Raw genomic sequence first — 24,643 nt, 5'->3', positions numbered from 1 at the left:
GCAATGTTCAAATATACTCCTTTTTGAAAATTACTTGCATATGCCATGGCCCGCATTATGGTTATTTAGTGGTGGCCATTTTACAGTCAGGTTAGCTTTTCCTTTCACTGAAATTGTTGGCTGCCTTTGCACAGACAGTCAGAGAGAAGCCTATATAAAAAATAAAATAAAACAAAACAAAATAAAACAAAACAAAACAATTAAAAGGACTTCAAGAGCAGAATCACTGGCAGACATTCAGCAGGTACTAATAACCTACATGTACCACCCAGGCAGAATTTAGGTACCTTCACCCACATTTCCTCTTTAATATTTGAGGTTCCCTAAGTCCAGATACTGACCTCCATAAAAGACCAGCATGATGTCTGTTGTGAAACCCTGCAAAGGTGCCAAGTCCTGCCTGTTTCCATTTGTATCTTCATGGCCACACAGGCACACACACAGTTTTGAGCCCCTCCATTGTCTCTGTGAAGTCAACCCCAAGCACGGGACACCCAGCTTACCCCCTCCAGCAATAACCCTCCCAGCTGGAAGGCCTTTGCTCAGAGTCTGTTGCAGACAACATACATTCTGATAAAACTGCTGCTCCAAGTAAAAGCATTTATTTTGAAATATAATCCCACAGACCCTTTGAATGCTACTGAGAGGTATTGGCTGTGTTCACCAAGTAATCCTTCCCCTGACCAAGGGAATATTAATTTGGAGAGGCTGAAGTGGTTCACCTGAAGGTGATATGTTGAACTTGGGCAGCACCAGTTTCACCCTCTGACTGCCTTCTGCTTCCATTTTCTCCTGCCAGATCTCCAAAATAAAAAGTGGATGGAATATTGTCATGGACCATCTTCTCAAGGATGTAGTAAAGCACTGTGGTGGCACATCAGTAAATGGCACCCATCTGCCCCAGCTGCTGTCCTGAAACTCCCAAAGCATGAAGAAAAGCCATCATCCCGATGCAACCCCTAACAGGGAGCAGAGATGTGAAGCCATGGATAACTGGCCTAACAGGATAAGCTGGCTCATGTCAGCTCTGCTGCTGCTCTCAGCACTGCTGTTGTAATCTTTCCTGGCAATTTCCCAAAGTTTTTCATTTCTGAACTTTTTGTAATTTCACATTTTAAAGCTGTATCGCCTCTGTCACTGCACTCAGCCATTGCTTATGGTACTTTCCATCAGCAATCTCCATCAAAACCCTCAACTCCTACTATTAATAACTTTAAACAGACTTTAACCATCAGAGCAAAAATGTTCTATGCATGGGCTCTCCACCAAGAGTTTTTTTTTTTCTTCTTCTTTAAAAAGAACTGAGCAAATATTAGTCATCTGTTTGAAAAACAGGGAGCTTTGCCAACAGCTGACTTTAAATCAGCACAATAAACTTCTAATCTTCATAGGTGGAAAAAAAATCATTTGTGAAATCATAGGTGGAAAAAGTCATTTCCAAGGAACAATCTTGAGTTCAGAGCTTTCTTAACCAAGTCATAGAGAATCATTCATATAGGCTTTATATCATTTAGAAAGTGCAGAGGGAAGCCCCTTTTTGTACTTGTTCAGAGGAATTTCGCGGATGCTCACTTGTAATTCTGCCCACGTTCCTGCTGCCCTGCACAGACTATTGTTCCATGTAGCCATGGAGCCCACAGACCAGGCATGACACAGCCAAAAGTGAGCTGGCTGTCGCTTCACCACACCAAAATCACTACATCGACTGGGTCAGGATCTCCCCTCTTCCACCAAATGGTGCAGGTAATGTGGTGCCTGTCTAAGGCCGACTGCTGAGGCAGTTGTCCTCTCCCTGCTGCAGAAGGCATGCAAGGAACTTTTGCCTATTGCTTTGTCATATATGGAGAAGAATGCAAAAAAAAAAAAAGGATTAGGTTCTTTTAAGACAGAAGAAATACAAGCTCGTTTAGTGATATGGCAACCCTGCATCTTATCCATGTGGCTCCAACACTGCTAAGAAAAACGTCTATGTTTGGTTAAGGGATGTATCCAAGCATACGGTATGTACGGTATGCAAGATGTGGCTTCTCTCATATTCTCTGCAAAGAATCATTTAACAAATTGCACCTGAACTTCTGTACTTTGAAAAAGAACATATAAAGCAATTCTTTTGCTGCTTATTTTTATGTTTAAGGAAAAGAGGTTGAAGAACACACAACATTCAGCAACTGACAACTATGTGAAGAAGATGCCTTTAACATGCTACAGGATCAACTTTTGTTTCTCTTCAAGGCAGGCAGTAATCATCCCTATCTACAACACGCAAGAGACTATATCTTAAAATATTCAATACTTGAAGGACTTGAAAGTCCGTTATTTTGTTTATTCAAATCTGTGCCAAAAATTCATCAGAGAGATCATCCTAGAAACACAAGTGAGGTAACTACTTGAGCAGTTCATAGACCTGCTGGATATTTGAATAGATATTTGTTCATTATTTCTCTGTTCAGCAGGATACATAACATCTTGTCTCATCTATAACACCTCCTGAAGCTCAGAGGTCCATGTACAACCACTACTCAACTCATGCAAAAATTGGCTGGAACGTGTGGCTTGAACTATCTCTGGTAAAAGTCTTTACTGGGAGATTTCTTTAAGAAACAGTAGGTTTTTACTTTTGTTTAAAAGTGTAGAGAATCAATTCTAAAGTTAGTGGCTGCCAAAGTGTAGCAACACCATTCCTGACAACAGAGCAAAAGGAGAGCACATCTTCCAGGGACATTCCTGAGGTTAGGGAAAGATTCCCTTCTTTTCTGACAACAAGCTCTGTGCTGTGGGTACGTGTGTGGGTACTTTGTTTCCAGCCTGGAATATTTTTAAACATGCAAAACAGAAAGATGCAGGATTTATTATACAAACTTAATAAAAGCAGAAACACAAAGAAGTCTTGGGGAACATGGTAGAGAATAAGGATAAGAGAGCAAGGTGCTATCTATGTCTGAATAGGGCAAAGTAGGTCAGAAGCTTTGTTATTCCTTGGAATGTGAAGAGCTTAAATAACTTTTCTATGGCGTGTTCAAGGATTTAGTATTTCTACTATGGGACAAAAATACAGAGAGCACAAAACTATAACAAAGAAAAGGCTAGGAGAGCTCCTCAGATCTCATTTAGTCCAACATCCCCCTGAAAAGCTGGTTGGCTATTCTTAAACAACTTATGGCAGATATTTGTGCAATCTATACCTAAAATCTCCCATAAAGAGGGCCCCTAAGCTGTTCCAGCCCTTGATTAACCTTGTGGTTAGAAAGCATTTTGTGTTATCTTATTTTGCTTTCTGCAATTTAGATCTGTAGTTTCTCATTCTACTGTCAGTGGACATGGATAGTTGTTTATTCACTCTTTATGCAAGAGCCCCAAAATACATGAAGATTTATTATACCTCCTAATCCTCAGCTATCCCAGCTTTGCAATGTTTCCTCAGAGGCCATGTTTGCTAGAGCTGTGACCTTCTGTGCCGAGCTCTCCAGTTGGTGCATATGTTTTTTTCCAGTTTGTATTTGCTTTCCAACTGTGACCTTCAGGTTTTTCCAAGGTGAGTTAGCAATTTTTGAAGTGCCAATAATAGTTTGGTCCAACTTGCTAGATAACAGTTAGTAAAAGCTTCACAGACAATTTTCAAAAAAAAAAAAAAAAAAAAAAAGTATCAGTTAGAAGCAATACTTGAGAAGTTTTGGTTCATATCACAACTATTCTTCACCTTAATTCCCCTTCATCCAAAACCTGCATTCCACAACCATTCATTGCCCTTCTGGACACTACCTCCTCAATGTGGTGGGCTATGGTGTTTCTGGTGCCAGACCAGAAACACCAGGCACAGGCAAGGGGAGCATTTCTTGTGACACTTCTGGCCAGAGTAGAAGCAGGCAGGTGAAGGAATTAATGTGGAGGCCTTTCTTCTTAAGACTAACCCAGGATAAATTTGCTAATTTGGGAAATATGTTGCACAGAAGTTTGAAAGTTTAAGACAATAAATCCAAACATAACCAGACAAATGGTAGACACGTACATTGTACCTTCTGGTATGAGCTTGCTGCTTTTGTCAGTGTGACTTTCATACGAGCCACATAGCACCAGTTTGAGAATCCCCGTGTGGGTTCAGTGACTATTTCATGATCTGCTTCACCTCAAGAAGCTTTTGCTCCACAGTGCTTTATTCCTGTCAGGGCCACAGCCAGTATCACCCTGAGCGGGGAGGAGAGGTATGCTGGCAAACTTTGTCTTGGTTGATGTTAGCACAACATCTTGCCGAGAAAGCAAGTACTGTAAATCATATGAAGCTGGAAAAGTCCCCTGGGAACACAGTATTGTTTGCTTGCCCTGCTCATACTGCTCTACTCTAAGCATTTGCTAATAGCCACAGCCAGAAAGAGGGCACTGAGCTGGAAGGATCACTGTGCTGTCCCAGGAGAGCAATTCTGACACTCTTCCACATGACAAAGAGGTCACAGGATGTGTCTCAGAGTGACAATCCAGAGACAAGTTATGAACACAAAGCTTTAAATACGCTGCCAGCATGGGCCGTGCAGAAAGCACACCCCAGATCCCATGAGGCAGGAGACCTCACAGATAAGCCACGTCGCTGCAGGCTTCAGGAGGGGGTTGTGCTGCCCTAGGCTTGGTCACAACACTTACTGGGGAGGCAGATCAGCAGAAATGGGCCAGTACAGTGAAGTGACAGGGTAGCTCTCACTGGTCATGTGGTGCTGGGCTCTGTACCCTCTCAATGCTGGGCAGACTGGGATGAGCAGGCTCCCAGTGAGCAGCTCAGGGCAAAGTGGTCAGGAATGTTTTAGCTGGGACATGCGCCTAATGAGAATATGGAGCCAGAAGATATTACTGTACTGGAAAGGCTTTGAAATCCATCTTAGCGTGACATTTGCTCACCTACTGCCAGAAATAAGGACAGCTAAAAGCTAACACTTTAATATATTTGGAGAGCAGAGATGGAAATGTAATAGACTTTTTAACGAGCCTTAAATGGTGCTCTTATCTACAGTTATATGAAGCTGAGGCTGTGCCTTTGTGCATGATGATGCACAGTAAGACACAATAAGACTTAATCAGATTTCAACATCTTGCACACATCTAAGGAAGCAGAGAATACAGGGGATGTCTCACATGACAGAAGCTCTTAACACTTGCGAAATATCCCAAAGTCTCATGTTTGGGGGGATTAGTAGTGCCTTGCAAATTGGAATGACCAAACTTGAAGCAAGAGCTAAGAAAAACATAACAAATCCCCCTTCCTCTTGTGCAGTCCCAAACATAATCATAAAAGTCGTTACAAAAGGAAGTTCCCTGGAGACTAAATAATGTGGTCTCATTTGAATGGAAAAAAAATGGAAAAAAAATGCTTGTTGCAGCATCAAATTTTAAGGATAGGATTTCACCTCTCCAGGAAACATCTCTCCCCAAAAAAATCAGATCCTACCCAGGTACATCAGTATCACTCATAACTCTGGAAAAAAAAAAAAAAAAAAAAGACACAGGTGCTCTTACAGTAGTGCTTGTCCTGTTGATGCAGAGCTGGAGCCACAAAACTGTACTTCCCATATGGCAGTCCACAAAGTAGCCAGGGGAAAATACAGGAGCAGAATTTTTAATCCCAAACCATGTTATTCAGCAGCTCTGGACTATTACAATTCAAAGCTAATTTTGCCCATTAAAGGGATGGGAAAGTCTGGATACAGATCCAAACTCCATCCATGCTTGGCAACACCAAATCAGTCTGGATTTTATCCATCTCTAATCACCGAACATTTATAATTAAGATTCCATGGGCCATGGGAGCTACCTGCTGCTGGATCCTTAGCAGACCTGGCTATAATTATCTCGGCTGTAAGGTTCAGGCAGGCAGGCAGCATCCTTGCAGGAGGCGTGGGAGGGTTAGAGGCTGCAGCTGCCCCGATCAGTCCAGGTACAGAGGAGAAGTTCAGAGAGGCAGTTTATTGCTAGCAAACTTCATCCATCACTCAGCAGAGGCACAACTCCCCTTAGCAATCACATATGAAAGCCAGCAGTCAGCCCACCCCAGTCCACCTGCACTGACATTCTCCCAGTGCTACAGCACAGCTGAAACAACCCCAGGTCGTGGCCGATGTTACTACATCCCTGTATGCACTGAAGTACACACACACAGCTGGTCTGGTCCCCTGAGGCGTGTGATTCCTCGAACACAGCCCCAGGGAGCAGGGGCTCCAGGCTCTGTGGGAAAAGGCAGCTGAGCTGTGTCAGCTGCACCGAAGTGCTGAGCAGGCACTTTTCAGCTCTGAGCAGACCCGTTCTGACAGGAAACCAGGACATGTAGGTGCTGCCAAAGCTGAGGAAGCCATATCCTGCGGGGCAGAGGCTCAGCTCGCCTGCGTCAGCACACGTCCAGCGGAGCGAGGGGAGGTGCACTGGCTCACAGCCCTGCGGGCGAGAGAGAGAAAGGCAATCGTCCTGCACACTCATGGGCCTCTGGGATTTGTGGTGCGAGGACTAACTGTGACTACCAGGTGGAAGGCATGAACAAACTGGAATAAACATTTTACAAAAGCAAGAGCATCTCAGCTGTTACAAATGGGTTGAAGGGGTAAAAGGTTTTAAGAGTGAAAGAATGCAAACCTTATCATTGCAACCTTTCATCCAGGTTGCCAAAGTATTTCCAGTCCCGCCAGAAGCTCCCTTCCCAATCCAGGCCAAATGAGTTTACAGGTCAGCTAGGTGCAGCCCAGGAGTTGGGACCCATTTGCATAAAATCATCCAAGAAGCCAGCAGTACATCTGAGAAGATGAAGGGCAATGGTTTGTGTTTCTCCATTGCTCACTAGCCTGACTAGTGCTGTCTGGCCCATGAGTATATCCCAAAACACTGGTAAAGATAGGTTACATGCTGCATTGCCTAGCAAATGCGGCTGGAGATACAGCTTAGTAGCAAGAGAGAGGCCCAAACACAGGAGCTCATGGGCTCTGTTCCTAGCTGTGCAACAGAGAGCTCTCCCTTGGTAAAGAACACACAAGGTCAGCATCACCTGAGCTCATTTATGTCACGACAAGTACAAAAGAATTTCAGCCTAAACCACTTCTAAAAGTACTTTCTGAAATTTAAAAGAAACATTCCTTTAAGAATAAAGAGCACTTCTCATGCTCTTACATTACCAAAGGTATTTCAGTGGGGGAGAAACTACCTAAACGATTCTATGCAAAACAGCAAACCCACAACACAGGGAAATGTCAAAGGCACAGAGATCACAAGCTGCAGAACAGAAACAATATGTGGCAGTAAGCTGGCAGGCACACAAGGCTGGAGAAGCCCAGGTGGGCCTCTGATGTCTTCTATTTTCTGTCATGGGCAAATACCTCTTAGGAAGCCTTCTCTCCAGCTGATTGATCCAGCTCTGCCCCAGAGCTCATTAGGGTTCCTGATGCAATTGAAGGAACTGTTAGTGCCACCAGTAACTGAAGTGGTTGCAAAGACACAAACATTGATACCGATTCTCATAGTGCACTGTTAAGCTATACAGGGCCCAGGCACTCACATGAGAACTTAGGCAGTCCTTATTGATGGCTTTACATCGGTATTTTGAATGCACCCTTAAAAGATTAGTAGACTGAAGGAATCTATGCGAGACATGGCATGCAGCAAATGCTTTGGAAAAGAATACGCAGAATCAGTCATCCCTGTTTCACCTTTCAATCAGCAGCCCCAGGATTTCCTGAGCTAGAGCTTCAATCAGGACCATCAAATTAAATAATTGCTGGTGCACCTTTTTGTGTGTGTGTGAGAATTTATCTGCTTCTTTATGAATTATCTTCTCTCTTTGATAGGATGTTCCTTTCCTGAGTTAAAGGAGTAGATTTGAATCTACAGATCTTAATTAGCTCCCCAGGCAGTACATCTTTTAACAACTCTGTCTGTTTCCTCAGGTCTGCTGATCTGTGTATAATGCAGACCTGGCGTTCTCTTGGGAGGAGTGTTTACTGAACAGACACAAAAGCCTGTCCCGGAGGTAAAAGAATTGCCCAATGGTCCGAACAAGCCATGCAGCCATCAAGTCATGTTCCTGCACCTTCTGCTTCCATCCACATCTATTAAAGGCAGGCTTCGGCCTCATAAGGATCAGATGAAGCACATGCTAATTTTTCTGTGATGCATAAAAGCAGACATGTATTATCCTGCCTCAGGGATTACTAGGAGAGGGGTGGAGCAGCTATATTGGTACTAATTGCACTATCCATGAAAGCAGGAATGCCAATGTGTTTGCATCATACACACTTCACATAAAATGAATACTGAAATCGGGCATAATCCATCATACCTGCTGGTAGAAGGATTAAGTCCCCCTCTCTGGAGATTTGTGGGCTTTAAAATGATAAATATCATCAAAAGAAGCTAAGGGGAAGGGCAGAGGTAGACTGCTGAGTACTATGTTCCCCAAAAGACCTTATGCCACGGAGATTGAATGCAGAAGCCATCACAAGATGAAAGTGCTGGATTAAGATAATTAATGAAGTGATGATTATGGTCCATCTTATGAGGCTGAAACCTGCCTTTAATAGACATGGAAGGGATGCAGCACTGTGGTACCTCATCTTCTGCCTTCTCAAGGGGCAGATTCTGGACAGACCTTCACAACAAAACCAGTTTGGTTAACTCCTGCCCTCTGATACCAGTCAAGGTGGTGATCAGCAACCTTCAGCAAACACTGTTCTCACTGTTTCTAGATTTTTACCAGCCTAAGGCATTCCCAAAGCCTCATCCACTGTGACTGCCATCCTCACTGAAGCTAAGGCTGGGTTATCAGACTGCACACAGAAGAGGCTGAGGCAGGGACACATCACTTTCCACCACTACTGCCACGTTGCCTGGCACAGAGACACCCAACAACTGGAGGGGATGATGTGTAAAAGAGCAGTGTAAAAGAGCCCAGTGGTGTATTTGGTCAGTGCCCTTGGAGTACTTCACAAATGGGTCAAGGCAAAATAAGAATGGTATCCTTGGAGTGATGCACCTTAAGCTGGTCTATCTATTAATTCAGGACTTTTTAAGGCAGCAGGTGAGTGTCCAGGGTTGGTAGTTGTGCTGCTACAGCAGAGAGCAAAACCCTCCCACCATCAAAGCACTGTGTGGTGTTCCAGCACAGGCACCCACACAGCCTAAGGCATCCATCCCCATGCCTGCCTGAGGGCCACTCCTGCCTGCCAGAACTCCTCACCCCCAGGGTGCCACCAGCAGAGCCCACAGAAGGGAGATGGCTGTTATCTGGAATCGCCTGGAAATGCTGCTCCTGCTCCAGCTGAAGAGTGGGCTGTGGGCAACAGGTGTGAGGACCTGCAAAACATCAAACTCTTCCAGGAGAGCAGAGAGGGTGCATAACAGTCTGCCCAGTCTCGCCCCCCTGCCCAGCCACCCTGAGCTGCTGGGCTGTCGTGCTGGAAAGGCTTTCTGTGCTTGGAAAGGGGAGATCCCTGCTCCGCCTCTGCTCAGATCCCTGTCTTTTGGGCAGGGTGTGTGTGTGTGCACAGGGGGCTGCAGTGATGGCAGATGGAGCGGCCCCCGTCCCTACCTAGCCCTTGTGCCCTAGGAGAAAAGAAAAGGAATGAAGGCGAGAAAAAGAGGAGGGGAGTCAAAGCGGGGGCAGGACGGTGGGAAGCGCAGTGAAATGGGGAGGGAAGGGAGAAAGCGGAAAAAAAAGGAGGAGAAAGGGGAGGAGATGAAAGGCGAGGGGAGAAGGGAGGACGGGGCGGGGAGGAGGCAGTCGGCTCGGCACGGAGGGACGGGACGGGACGGGACGGGACGGCCCCGGCGCCCCGCGGGCCATGCGGCTGCTGGCCGCGGCTCTGGCCGCCCTGCTGGCCTCGGCCCCGGCCCCAGGTAAGCGGCACCGAAGGCACCCGGGGCCGGGGGGCGATGGTAGGGAGCCGGGAGAGGGGGGCTCGGCAGGCAGGAGCCCGGGCACGGGGATCTGTGCGGCGGGGGGGGGGGGGGTGCCCGCCGCCCCCTTCGGGGGTCCCCGTCCCGCTGCGCCACCCCCGGGGCCGTGGGTGCGGGAGGAAACCCCGCTGGAAGCGTTCCCTCCGCAGCCTTCTGTGCCCCGTGCCGCTGCAGGCAGAGGGAGTTTTGGTCCCACAGGTGCCTGGATCCCCTATGCAGCCAGTGGGCACGGGGACCCCCGGTCGCTTGGTGCTAAGAGCAGCCCCTGCTCCTGCCCGCTTCTCTTCTGAAATGAAAAGCGCAGCGGGCAGCGCTGTGCCGTGTGCTGCAGCAGAGGACGAGTCCGGCTCTCAACTTCAAGGCGCGGGGAGGGTGGGGAAGCCCGGCTCCTTAGAGGGTAACGGGAGTGGGATTTGCACCTCTGCCTCAGCAGGGCAGGAGGCGGCAGAGGTTGGGTGTAGGTTCATCTTCAGTCACTGCAGGAGCTTTCCAAGGGAAGGAGCCTCTGACTTGTGAAAGTTGCAGACGTCCGTTCAAGCGCAAGCAGCTGGTTGCTTTTGGTGATCTTTCTAGCCAGCCCCTAATTATCTTCATTTAAACAAAGAGCTTTGCTTCTTCCTGGCTCATCTGCTCTTCTTACTTCTTAATCGAAGAGAAATCAAAATAAAGCAGGCTTTGACAGTAACATTGTTTCACAGAACAAACTACAACATGGATAGAAGCCGCCCTGTCCACTTCTGGTCCCACAAATCCAAGATGAGATGGCAACTACTGAAATGGCAACTGCTCTTGGCGTGCCTCTTCAGTCCCTTGGCTATCAGCAAGGGCTGGGGAAAAAGTTCTCCCAGCCCTGAAAAGTGGCTTGTAGACTCTGTCCCTCAGTCTCCATGGAAGCAGGGAGAGGGACCTATAAATACTGCTAAACCCAGATGTGAGCAGCAGTTACAGGAGCAACCCTACTGGCGTGGGATCTCCACCGCAGCAGCTGGGGCTCTTCACAAGAACACAGCCCTGCTGGAGCTGCCCCCCAGGCCTAAGGACCCAGCAGCAACTGCTGGTCTTTTGCTGCTTCTCCAGCACAGACTGTGGGGCCAGCCCTGGCATGGGTAGGTTTCTGCCTGCTGAAACTGTAGTTCCTCACTCCTGACAATGCCATAAAAGCATTTTGCTATGTAATATGGCAGACAAAAGGTCCAAACATAGCTAACACTTGGGACTGAACTCCTGTGTGTAGGCACATGTGGACTATTTTTGGAATAGGATTTTTCAAATTGGGGTGCAGTTTTAGCACTACCCTTCTGTGACTCCCAACAGCCCAGTGAGACATGCGGCTGGAAGGGACCAAAGAAACAAGCAGCTAAAGGCCAGGGATGAGGGCAACTAAATCAGCTGGTTGCAGATGGGAGAGAGACACATGTGTGATGATTAAGCACACTCCAAAGGAATCCTCAAGCCTTTGACTCACTCTCCTCCCTTTTTCTATAAATAGTTTCCCTTTTCAAGCAGAAGCAGGACTAAATTCTTGTGGTGAGCTCCACCTGAGCAGCAACATGGTGCTATACTGGGAAGTCAGGAAAATAAAACGTGATTCCTCACTTGGAGCAGCAATCTGAAGCCTAGAAACTCAGTGCTGTAATCGCACATAAGCCTGATCTCAAGTTGTGGAAGAGTCTCCTGTCTTGGCACACAGCCCACTACAAGGATAAACCTCGTGTTGGGGCTGGTCCAGCGGCCGCTAAAGACCAGAGAAACATTTCCACTAGCATGTGGAGGCCCTGACCGAGGCTCGTCCTTCCCACATGGGAGGTAGATGACCTCTCCTCCAGCCATCCAACACTGCTCCTGCTCCAGTGGCAGTGGGTGGATAAAGTCAAATGGACACCATTTTCCTGTTTCATGTAAAGCATCACCTCACCCTGCCCAACATAAGATGAGGTGAGGTCACAGTCACCAGAAAATTTCCAAAGCTTTTCCATCTGATGCACTTGTACAACTGCCCTGGTTCAAGGTGCAGAAGGTAAGACATTTCCACTGCTCAGACAAACCTTCAGGCAACTGGCCCTCTGAAGTAAACGAGCTTTCTTACACAAAGGATGCAAAATTTGATATTTCCTTATAAAAAGACACCTCCCCCAGGGAAAAGTAGAAGCCCTAGGTATAAAATACTGATTTTTGTATGAGTGTAAGCAGCTAGAAGGGAACCGGAGACTCCACATACAATGTCTCTTTATCTTCTCGCAGAGGCTTCCATCAGCACCATATCTGAATTCCTCAGTATTTTCTCTTGGGTACTTTTTGGCAATGTGTTCTGCCTAGTTTTGAATTAAGCAATGATTCTTTTGCTTTTTGTTTTGGGATAGTATTCCACAATTAATCCTAGCCAGCTTTTTCAAACAAGAAGTTCACATGTCAGGAAAATGACATAATTGTTTTTCTTTACAGCTTTACATGATATGTTCATAATATCGGTAGAGAAAGCTCATGTTTCTCATTTACCCAAACCACATTTTTATAATCAATTTCTTAAAAGTTTTATAGCATAAATAATTATGAGAACTCCCAAAAGTGCTGAAATTCCTAAATTTATTTCTTATTTTCTGAGCGTTCAAAATTTTAATCTCCTTTTGATGGCAGAGGCAGGCACTTTGTCTTCACATCTGCCTGTAAAGCACTGAGGCCCTGTAACTCCAGCATGTACTAAATGAAGTTTCATGCCTGGAAACCTTTGGTGATATTCAGACTTAGTTTTAAATTTCAACATCCTGTTCTACTTGTGTGCTTTCTATGATCCAAAATAATCTCTTGCTTTGGCACTCACATGAAGTGCACACTCACACAAACATAATGCACAGATAATTACGTCAATAGCTTAGACCATTCTTAACTGTGTTTTCATGAATAAATCTTTTCATCTCATTATGTTTTTTCCTTCACAAAGTGTCTACTTGTACAAAATGTCTACTTCATGGTGTCTACTTGGAAAAAATCATACCAATCAGTAAAGCTTTCTATTAAAATAACACAAAATAATTACACTATTTATTTTCAGAGGGTTTTTCTCTCAAACTATTGCTATGTAACTTTTTAAATTCAATGGGATTTACTTTAAGTAAGGTGATACATTTCATCACAGTTTCAATGAGGCCACAGAAGCAGCATCTCTGCCTTCAGTACTCCCTCAGAAATAGATGGAAATACTTTACTTGCTTATTTTGAGATAAATATATGTTTGTGTTTCAGGAGCTGATGTCAGACAAGAGTCTGCCAAAATGCTCATCCCTTTTGTTAAAACGTTCCTAGCTGATGTGCTAGAAAAGTGTCCAGAAATGAAAAAAAAATCCTTCTCCCAGAGTTGTAATTCTCATTAGTATCTGAGTACAGTATACTCACATAACAGGAAGCTCAATATTCACATTTTAGAGGACATTTCATGCTTTGCACAGCATTTTGCAGGGAGTGTTTTCTCACTGTTAAAATATGCTTCTTCTCTCTAGTGGATGCCATCAGACCAGTAGATTACACACTACAAGTAACTTAGGAAACACGTTGCCACAATATACCAAAAAATAGATCAGGTCAAAAATAAATCAGTCTGTGATATGACTACCAAGGACATCATATACAATGGGAAAGAAATAAAATGGGTGTTGATTCCCATGCCTCAGAAAATCTGTTAACCATAAATCAGCAAGGTCAGGAAAGAAAAATCTTGCACTAATGAACAGCTATGGACTTCTTTCAACCTTCACCTACACTGACTATTGTTAGAAATAAAGCAGAGAGACAACTAGTCTAAACTAGGTTCATGATGAAGAACAGGAAAAAGAGAGTCAGAAATGAATGGAAAAAAAGAAATAACCATTTGCCCCAATATAACCGCATATCATACTTTGTCATGCAAGTAATGTCATATTAAAATGAATTTGTAGTCAGGAGGACTGATCTGACAGATTTAATCCAGATGATCATTTGATTATTACAAGGAGAATATTACTTAAAACAGAGGACACAGGGAACGGTAAAGCGAGGAGTTACTCGTATCTGAGGAGTTACAGGCTTGTAGGGAGGTCAGTAGCCCTTTAGTGACTCATCTAGGGAACAGCAGCATGTAAGGTTTGCACAGATTATGTCCAAAAGAAAGAAACAGAAGCATACACATTGACATTACGTGACTTTAGCAAGTCAGCATACGATTGTGGTAGCATGTGGAAAAACTGAGGACCAAGTAACAAAAGTAGAGCAGAACTTAGTAAAGCTAAGTCATGCACTTGGGGATTAGTAAGAATTTCTCTGATGAACTAGGAACTGAACCACAAATGACAAAGGAGGGAAAACACTCAAGTGTATTTAAATATAAACTGATATATAATCCCATATGAAAGTGTGATGAAAAAGGACAATGGAATTCTGGATACACAAAGTATTTCTAATCAAACCTGGAACGTACATTGACTATTTCACAGGACATTGGAGAGCTGCTTCTCAGAGCGTGTCTATAATTCCAGGCACCCATAATAAAAATAACAACAGCATTACAATCAAAACAAAAATGTAAGGAGGAAGCAATGCACAGAAGAATTACCAAAGTGAATAGGGAAGTGGAAATACTACTTTACCAGTGGAAACTAACAAAGCTTGGCTTCTTTAGTTCAGCAAAGTGCTGATTTGAGAGGCCAGATAATTGCTTTCTATATAGAGTCAGGAAGTAAATGCCATTTAAATTTAAAGGGTAAAGTTGGCACAGGAGCAAATGGGCATAAGCTGGTTATTGAAAAAAGTTAGCTTGGAAGTTGTAAGATGGATGCGAGTCACTGTAAGATGCAGGTCATGGAATAGCTTTCCAAAAGATATTCTGGGCTCTTACTCCAAGCCAGTTCTAGACAAGGCTTGTTCAGGGTGATGAAAGATTATGTGATGTTGGGTCTGTGACAGCAAAGTGCCTACCTCAGCCCTATCTTATTTATTAGAGAACACAAGAATACTGGAGCAGATTGACTGAATGCCATCCTTAACTTTCACGGAGGGACAGAATATGTCAGGTTCAAGAAGCTCACTGAGTTGCTGCACACAGAACTCACGCTGTTGGTTTACCTGCTGTGGATCTGTATGCTGGGACAGATTATGGTGCTGTTGTGCTGGCAGGGAGGATTCTCACCATCTTTTCTTTCCTTTGCAGATATTTGTGAGGCTTTAAACGTGACAGTCTCTCCAGGACCGACAGTGAGATACTCCGAGGGAGACAATGCTACCCTTTACTGCCACATTTCTCAAAAGAGAAAGACAGACAATTTGCTGGCTGTGCGGTGGGTCTTTGCTGCATCGCCTACCCAGGAGTATCTGATGATCAAAATGACTAAGTTTGGGTCTGTCCAGTATTACGGAAATTATACTCATAATTTCCACAAGCAAAGACTTCGTCTTCTTAAGGAGAAACATGGAACTCTGTACAAATTCCTTATCCTAAGCCTCCAGCAAACAGACCAAGGACACTATATATGCAAAGTGCAGGAAATTGGCAAACACAGGAATAAGTGGACAGCATGGTCAAATGGCACAGCAGCTACTGAAATTCGAGGTGAGAAATCACTGATTTCAGTTCTATCATTTTTCTTGTCCTATGATCTTTCTGTCAAGTTCATCCATAAGACATTTGAAGTTAGGTTATTTTTTTAAGTGTTATCTGTGGGTATGAGAAGAAAATCTAATACCCTGCTTCTTTACTTACACATTACAATTTAAACTTTATTCAGCCCATAATAAGATGTAAACAAGCAAGATTAGTATATTTGTAGAAGATGGTCTATTTCCTTTGCCTTTCACCAGAATAGCAGCAATTAAGGTTCTGTTACATTCAGCTATGGGTCTCTACAACTTTGCCAGTGGGAACAAAGAAATGTCATTATTATTTAAATACAAAGGACAGAAAGAGAGAGAAATTAACTTATTTTCTAAAGAATATGAAGTGGGTTAGCCAGAAATAGAAGATATTTTAGGTCTGTGTTTTGCCTCTCTCTTGGTGTTTTCATTTATTTTAGTTTGAACGCAGAAACAGTTTATAAGTTGCATTTCTAGTATCACTCCTGCACTTTTGTTTATATAATTTGTAGCCAGAAAGCAGAGCTAGAAAAGCAGCGACCAGCCTGACTTTAGATAAAGAATTGACCAGCAACAAGTGAGGTTTTGAACCATACATATCAACTGGAAAACAGGCCTTCTCTTTGGGGGGGGCTCAGCTCAAACCTAACACCACCACACCCACGCATGATGAAACTGGACTTAGAGAACAGACTCCTTTGAAGAGCTGGCTGAGCTCAGCATTTGTGCTGTCAGGGCTAGCTGACAAACAAGCCCCCCGCATGTGGTTTTACATACAGAAAAGTTGATTTCCCACAGAGCCAACTCTGAAGACAATGCCAAAAATCAAGGGGGACTGCTTGGTCCATAGGTCTGGAAATTCAAGAGGTTTATCTAGCAATCACAGAAAAACTTGTAAGAGGAAATTGTACTTCATGAAGTTTCTGCCATTGCTGTTGATGCTAAATTTACTGTTGTGTTTAGATTGCAAAGGTTATTCCCGTAGCTGGGAAATCCCAATCCCATTTATCTAATTTTTGTTTTGGGGAAAATGTCCCTAGCTCTTTTCTAAAACCAATTTTGCACTAAGAGGACTCCACTGACTACAAGCTTTTTCCAGATAGGTTCAAACATATTTCTGTAGACTTAATTCAAAGCACATTCCCTTAGTGCCATCTTCATTAGCATCACTCAGGTTTCTGTATCACTTTTGGATTATACACACACCGGGGGACAAATGTAACAGTAAAAAATAATCTTTGAGTGCATGATCGCCTCTGGAAAGCTCTCAGGTGTCACTACAAGAGCAAAGGTGGAAAAACAATATAATGAGATAAACAGCAATTTCACTTTGACCAGCAATGTTTAAATCTGCCTTGAGAAATTATGGCATTAATATAATACAATTAGCTGATTATTACTAGCAATAATGAAAGACACTAACAATCCAAAGCTGAATCTCTGGTTGTTTTGGTAACAAAGACCATGGGTCAATTTCAAACAACCATAAGAAAATCTTTGGTTTTACTGGTTATGTAAAATTTGTCCCTCTCTGAAGAAAAGCTCCAAGCTCAAAGCTGGTAACTCTTGTTCTTGCTCTGCCCTGTGCCCAGTGACCTTCCACATCACAGTCAATGACTGGGGCTCCTGGATATGCCACAGGAGGAGGTGGCCAGCACTAAGGTTATTGTGGAGAGAGAACACGTTAGGATACAGGACACAGAATTCATTAGCTTCACAGTTCAAAGAACAGTTGCATGTTTGTTTTTTGTTGTTGCTTTCACTCTGTTGTTTTTAAATGGGGAGGAGTAAAATTACCAGGGCCCAACATTCCTTGAACTCAGCCATCTTGCATCTCTGGAGATCATTAAATTTTACAAGCACTGACCCCATGTTGTGTGGCTGGAGCCAAGGCACAGTGGTTAGTCTCACAACCACACAGGGATCTGTGCTGAAATGAAACTTTATGGTATGTGTGATTTAGCCCTGCAGGCTTCAGGCACTAGCTTGCTTCACGCTCAGCAGTTATTCTTCCCTGTTGTTCCTGCTCTTGGCTAGGAACTGGGACTCCTCCTCCTCTCCCTCTCTCTTCCTCCTTCACCCCTCCAGATTTGGCTAAAGGGAACTTGGAGGAAGGAGACCTGATCACCCCAGCTGCCTCAGCCACCTCTGGGAAGGGGCAAAGCTGGCGAATGATGCAGGGGACAGAAGCCAGGGCTTGAGTCTCAGCCTACAAAAACATGGTGGTTCATATGCTGTGCTGGAGGGGAAGAGGAGGAGAGGCTGAGTGTAACAACAGGGAGGCTTCCTCTGGTGCTTGAAAGGGATGGGCAGAGCTTGCAGACCTACAGGTAGAGCAAGGAGGTCAGCACACAATCCCGGAGTCTTAGACTACACCTTCATCCCCATCCCAGGCTGTCCCTCACATCAGAGAGCTTCAGAGACTCCTTCAAACCTGCTTCAAACACTGACATCCTCTCTTCATGTTTTCCAGTGCTTTGGGGAAAAAATACTGAGGATTACTCGAGGGAGGAAAGCTAGAGAGAACCAGGTCTGATGCAGAGAGAAGCGAAGGAGAAGAATATCGTTTCAGCTGAGGGAACTATGCTGCCCCATTGCCTAAGATCATCCGCAGCAGACCAGTAGCTATCTTCAAGAGTGGCGCACTGAAGGATAACAACTAGTGCATTTCTTGCACAAAGAACTTGCAAAATAAACCAGAACATAAACACAAGAAGTGCAGAACAAGTACTTCAGGAAAAGGAAAGAAAAAAAAAGAAAAAAAAGAGAGGAAAATCAGATGCAGGACCATTTTTAGGATTTTCCCATGATAGTGTAATTTCATAAGTCAGTAGTTTAGAGTGTTACCACATTCAGTGAAGGATAGAATTTCTTAAATGCCTGTACTGAAAACATATGGATTTATCTGGAGTGTTTGTATGTTAGGGGAACAACATATTGCAGATAAATGGCAACAGAAAAAAAAGCAATATAAAATATTGATGGACCACCTGTCAAAACCCTTCTCACAAATGCCACTCTGCATATTTTCAATAACCTGTTGCACAGGTTATTGATAACTATAACACAGAAATGCCTCATTGCTCTTTCTAGTCAAAATCTGGGGTTCAGATTAATTTAGTTATTGCAAAGAAGAAAAATGGAAAATTATCAGTCTGTTCCTTAAATTCTAAATTAGCTCTTATTTTTCTGACTTTTAGTACTATTTATAAATACATAATCATGGTGAAGATTTGCAGCTATGAATTCATCCTTCTGAAACTCTCTGGCCATCTGTACTGCTTCTCTCTGCTTCCAGTGTAACCCAAAGCAAGGCAGAAAACTTGAGATAAGGAAGGAGGGAAGGCCACCTGTAGAGTACACACACTGACAACACTCCATGGGGATCTCAGGCAGACACCCCCAGAAGGAATATCTATTCGAAATCCAAATCCAGGTTAAAAGATCGTGGAATCACAGAACCATAGAAAGAATGGATTGGGTTGGAAGGGACCTTAAAGATCATCTGGTTCCAACCCCCCTTCTAAGGGCAAGGGCTAAGATACTAAGGAGACACTTGAAAAGTCACATATCTTTAAATGTCATAGCCACTGTTTTAGTGCTAAAAGCCCCTTTACTGGGAAATAATTGTCTTAGCTAGCACCAGATAAAACACTGTGATTGGACAGGCCTTGCTACACATGGGAGGGAAGGCAACGATTTTCAGTGGTGATAAAGTCTTCAGTTTCCCCAGTGGTAACACTTGGGCTTTTCAAGGAAATTTTCTTCCAAACACATTTTGTATTTTATATTATGATCAGTTACACTTTTTATTGCAAAGGGATTTGGTTTTGCAGTTAGATCCCGGAAAAAAGAAAAGGAGCAATACAAATTGCCTGAAGCACATGGATACTTAAACCGTACTGTTTGTGCTTTATCAAGTAAGGTAGCAGTGCTCAAATGCATCACAGTTGCTGTCTTTTCTAACATTTTGTTCCAGTTAATGTGTCTGCAATTATGCACAAATTCAAAGTGGTCTCTTTATGCTGAAGCACCAGATAAATTTCTGACAAGCTTGCACATTAGGTGGATGCAGAAATAGGAATTATTTTTGTTAACACAGGAAGAGGAGGTCACTGCGTAAGACAGAAAATTGCAGAGGAAATGCAGAAGGAAAAGTCATCCTGCACCTTCAAAATCTAACTGGCACTGCAAGCAGAAAAAAACAGAGGCAATTCAGTATGTAGCCTTTGTCAGCCACAAAGCATAGCACTATTTCAAGTAAAAGAACTTGATAGGTTAAGCCTGGGTCTGTAGTATCTAACACATTTTTTATTTTTTTTTTTTATTTTTTATTTGCTAGCAAGTTTGCTAGTGTGAATTTGTGTAGTCCATAAAGAGGCTGCAAATGCATTTTTTTGCAACACCATTTTTTACAGGTAGACATATTGGAGCTGTGGAAAATCAAAAAAAAAAAAAAAGAAAAAAAAAGAAAAAAAAAAAAGAAAAAGAGTTACAGTTCCTTAATGTTTAATAATGGCAGTTAAAAGATCAGCTATACATCTAGCTTCTCCTCTAGGGGCTGAATAAATTTTTCAGAATCAGAGCCTCATCTGATGAGGATGGAGAGTCCTACATTTGTGAATTCACTTGTCAACTACAGCAACTTTGTGGTCTTTTAGAAAGCCCATCTGAAATTTGAAATGCTGCAGTTTGCCCCTTTAGGTGTAATGAATACAAGACAGCAAACAGAATTCACAGGAAGGATATTGTTAAATCCTGGTAAATCCATGTCCTCATGTTGTCAAGAAGTGTCTCCTACTTCAGCCATTTGACATACTCACTCTAAGCTAAGGTGGATCTTTTTCCCCTCCCTGCATCTTCTCATAAAAAGTATATTGTCTTTTCATGGGTTTGTCTGGTCAATATTAGCCTAAGAACAAGTTAATCATCTTCATTACAGTGCTGAATACACCAGAAAACATTATGAGAGAAAAAAAAAGACATTGTAAAGATGGTTCTCCTACTGCTTTCCTATCAGAAAACTCAAAAAAGTGAGTAGTCTTCTACAAACAATATGCAGCACCTCCATCATTTATGGTTGGATAATCCCTCCATTCCAGGTACTGCACATGGCTTAGGAAGAGCAGTACATGTTCTAAATGGTTTATGATCCAAGAGAAGAGATTATATGTAGGAGGACAAACAGAGAAAATCAGACAGTCCAACTGAAATCCTACTAGCATGGACAACAAGTGAGAGATGATCACAACATCTTGTTGAGAAGTTTGTATATCAGAGTTTCCTGTAGAAAAGATTCTGAATTCTATTAAATATTAGTAGCCTGTGCTGTTTCCGAACAGTAAAAATGTTGCAAGATAAAGAAATGCAATATTTTTTTCCTTCAGAAAAATAAAAAAAAGCCCTTTTTTCAGGGAATGTATTCTAAAATACTTGCCAAAAATCTACTCGTGTGATACTTTCACCCAACAAATCACTAGACCTGTGAAAAAAAATGTTCAGGATAAGCTTCCCATCACAACTAAACAGCAGATTTCATTATTCCTGAAAGCATTTCCATATCCACTGAGTTAGCCCCACACATCACATCCCTACAGGACAGGCCTTAATTAATTTCCTTTCTAGTGGGATACTTTTCTGTAATGATTTGCCACACGACCCTCTCTTGGAGGCAACCAGGAGGACATCACCAGACTTCTTTTCCATTGTAATGATAGCTAGCATAAGAAATCATGGATTAACATAAGTGAGATCATCTAATCTGATGACATCTAAATATGTCAGCATGCTTAAACAATCTAGCTGGGAGAGCAGAGAGGGTTTTGAACAGCGGGTGATCCAGCAGTCAGAGCATTTGGATTCTAGTACCAGGTTGTACAGCTGTTATGACACAGCAGATGAGATTTGATGGAAGATATTTTTAGTAATGCCATTTTATAACTGCAGTGTTTCATTGAAGGATAACTGTCCTGTGAGATCAAGTAAGACCTTGATGCACCAATGTGTAAGGCAGAACTATATTTACTCTGAGTGATCCCAACATGTTCTGCTGTGTGTTTTCAATTCTTGTTATGTCCTCTTTTTTTTTTTTTTTTTAAACCAGTGATTTCATCAAAAACTTCTGATGATCCCACTTTCAAGAAAAACCATGAAGCTTGGAAGTTTTTTGAAGGTAAGACACATCTAACTGCTACATACAAGATGCTAGTTTGGCCAAACTCTACAGTACAACTCAAGCGCCCCCCAACAGGCCCAGTTTTGCATGTTCCTGTACAAACTCAGGCCTTGCCTCAGAAGGCATCCCACAAACTACAATGGGTGCTGGCAAAAAGAGAATGGAAGTCTTCAGCTCCACTTTCTTACATGTTTGTTATGGTCAATGGGAGAGTGGCCTGCACCTGGCTGGTCATGCAATGCAAATGCAAACCCTCATCCAGGAGGGTGCTGAGCATGAGATACCAAGCACTGTGCACTCCCCCCAGCCTTTGAAACTGCTCACAAACCATGCTCTGCACTGAGGGAGCAGCTTAAAGCTCCCGGGAGTTTCAAGGCAAGCAGTATTTTCTGTTTATTAGGGAACATCTATTCCAAGAGGCTGAAATCCAGAACCTGCATGCAGCTGGGATTTCCTCCACCTCCTCCCACCCCAACCCAGAGCACCAGTGAAGCACCAGCCCAACATTTGCAGCCACTGTGCTGCACTGCCTGACAGGCAGCACTGCTTGCTCAATTCTGCAGAGAGCCTTGCTGCTCAAACCACAATTTACACACTATATTGTTGTACTGTGTACGGGGAGATGTAAACGAAGCACAGAACTGTAGGTCAGGGGTCTGGTTCCAGCAACGCTATTTTCTACAAGAACACTTGACCTTTGAGGCTTGGTTTCCTCTCTGTAAAGTGGGAAAGAAGCCAATATACATCCCTAAGGACATTTCAAGACATTAATGGGTAGAGCATCCTTGAAGTGCTCTTTTTAGAGTTCTAGTAAAAGCAGAAATAAGTCATCAAAGACTTAGCCTTCTGAAAAAAATACTCTGTCTTGATCTCCTGTGGTAGAAGTGCTGGCCCCTCCAGTGGGAATGTGTTATGGGACTTGACTGACAGCTATAAGGGGAGACTGAGGCTGTAGGTTGAAAAATAAAGAAAATGTATGGATAAAAAATTCAAGCCAATGCTGCCACCAAAAAAAATAATATAATAAAATAAAAAAATAAACAGCAATCACAGACTTCCTTCCTTCTTCCTCAGCCACTCAGCACTCCCCCATCTCTCCCTACTGCCACTTTTAAAATTTGTTTTCATGTCTTTATTTTTAAACTAGTACAGCTGTTTGAACTGGGAAATAATCCAACTGAAGTTCTTTTGGTTTTGTTAGCCACACCAAAAACACACACAAGCAAACCCAAACAAACAAAAAAAAAAAACCACCACTACAACAACAACTACCAAAAAAAACCAGCCTTCTCCTCCCTCCCAAAAGCAAGCCCTCATAAATACACCTATTAGTGCTTATAGAGACTTTATCCAAATTTTAAACTGAACAGGATATTGTATGAAAATTTCAAGAATGTTAATTATTTCTGAACTGTTACCTAATTCTTTTGGGTCACGCTCTATTTAGGTCTTGTTGAAATAATATTTTTCTATCTTGTAAGCATGAAACGTACAGCAGCAACATTGAGCATCACCTGTGCTTGCCTTTCAGATCTGTACGTGTATGCAGTGTTTGTGTGCTCAATAGGAATCATCAGTGTCCTCCTTTTCACGCTTGTCATTCTCTGTCAGTCACTTCTGAACAAGAGGAGATCCACAGGTGAGTGAAATGTCATTCTTGCTGGCTGCAAGATCCTTACCAAAGAGGGAGAGCGGGAAAGGACAATGGAGAAAATGCAGGAAATAAAAGTATTTCCTTGTTTTTATTTTAAATTAAAAAATAAAATAAAATAGGAAAGACTGCTTTATTTCTTCCAGAAAAAAATGGAATTTTCTTCCACAGAGTAACTAGAACAAAGGCCTTTTGTTCCCCTTGAATAGCTATTTCACTTTACATTTGCATCGTACTTTTTCAGAACCCTTCAACTTTTCTTAAACATAAATTGCAGGTTGTTGGGACTTTCTTCAAAGACCACCAAGTTCTACATCATTAAATTGCATTCTGATCAGATCTAGCCAGCATTTTGCAGGAGTAACATTTCTGCAGACATGTTTAAAGGGGCTTCAAAGCAATTTTCTTTTGTTCCATTTTCTTATCCATTCCTGACTAAGCTGTCAACATTCTTGGGAAAGTGTGGGTGTTATTAGCACTCTCTCATTTGTAGCGTGCTTTGAACCTAAAGCATCATTTTATCATTCAGATGTGTATTTTCACTATAGTCTTTCAAGACCAAGGATTACCATTTCATCCTTCTCTTTCTCAGGTTTTTCAAAGAGGCTAAACCTGCATGAAAGCAGCCCTGTTATAACTAAAAGTGCTATTTCCGATCTGTGGAATAACCAGTGCAGGCTCTGCTTTCATTTCAGTTTAAGAATGGTATTTTTTGGAGACCTCACACTGTGATAATTAAAATACCAGCATGTTTAGCAGCCATCATGCTAGAGGAAAGTGTAAAGACCATCTCTGAACAGAAGCTGAAAAAGAGTTTGGTTAGTGATTTGTCCTGTGAATGACAGGAGAGAATCGTGACTTGTTGCCTCTTCAGCACTACACACATACCACAAAGGAATGCATGACTCAGATACACAAGGAAGAAGACACGTAAGCCAAAACATAGATGTGTACAGAAGTCCTTGCCTGACCACAACAGTATTTCAAGCTGTGGCTCTGTTTTCCTGGTAGTGCCCTCAGTAGAGTAAACTCCAGGTCTATCTGAACCAAAGAACTGTGCTTGCCAAGAGGAAGAAATAGGATCAATGTTATTCTTCCTACCCTGGTAAGTGATGACAAATGCTTTGTGCCAAGGGAGTACCCACACTTAAGTGTGTTGGTCATGGTGAGTCACCCTGAAGCCACAAACACTAGACACACTGATTTATCCTGTTTTTTCTCTAAAAGACATTGGGCTAGATTTTGCTTCTGTTTGTGTTTATTTACAGTAGCACAAGTGAATGACCAGGTTAGAGCTCTCTTCACAT

General features: G+C 42.9%; 1 protein-coding gene across 2 annotated transcripts in view; it reads left to right on the top strand.

Moving 5' to 3' along the window:
- Window positions 1-9,701: 9,701 nt before the first annotated feature.
- VSTM4 (V-set and transmembrane domain containing 4) overlaps window positions 9,702-24,643 on the top strand; it is a 33,960-nt gene continuing 19,018 nt past the window's right edge. For both annotated transcript variants that reach the window (XM_038181084.2, XM_038181085.2), the window contains exons 1-4: window positions 9,702-9,855; window positions 15,092-15,490; window positions 21,614-21,682; window positions 23,217-23,324. In XM_038181084.2, the coding sequence (XP_038037012.1) occupies window positions 9,801-9,855; window positions 15,092-15,490; window positions 21,614-21,682; window positions 23,217-23,324 (631 nt within the window). In that variant the 5' untranslated portion in view covers window positions 9,702-9,800. The remainder of the gene's footprint in view (window positions 9,856-15,091; window positions 15,491-21,613; window positions 21,683-23,216; window positions 23,325-24,643) is intronic.

The sequence above is a fragment of the Anas platyrhynchos genome, chromosome 6, assembly GCF_047663525.1.
Source record: "Anas platyrhynchos isolate ZD024472 breed Pekin duck chromosome 6, IASCAAS_PekinDuck_T2T, whole genome shotgun sequence".
NCBI lineage: Eukaryota > Metazoa > Chordata > Aves > Anseriformes > Anatidae > Anas > Anas platyrhynchos.
The sequence above is the reverse complement of the archived record's forward strand: the minus strand, read 5'-3'. Positions and strand labels throughout refer to the sequence as shown.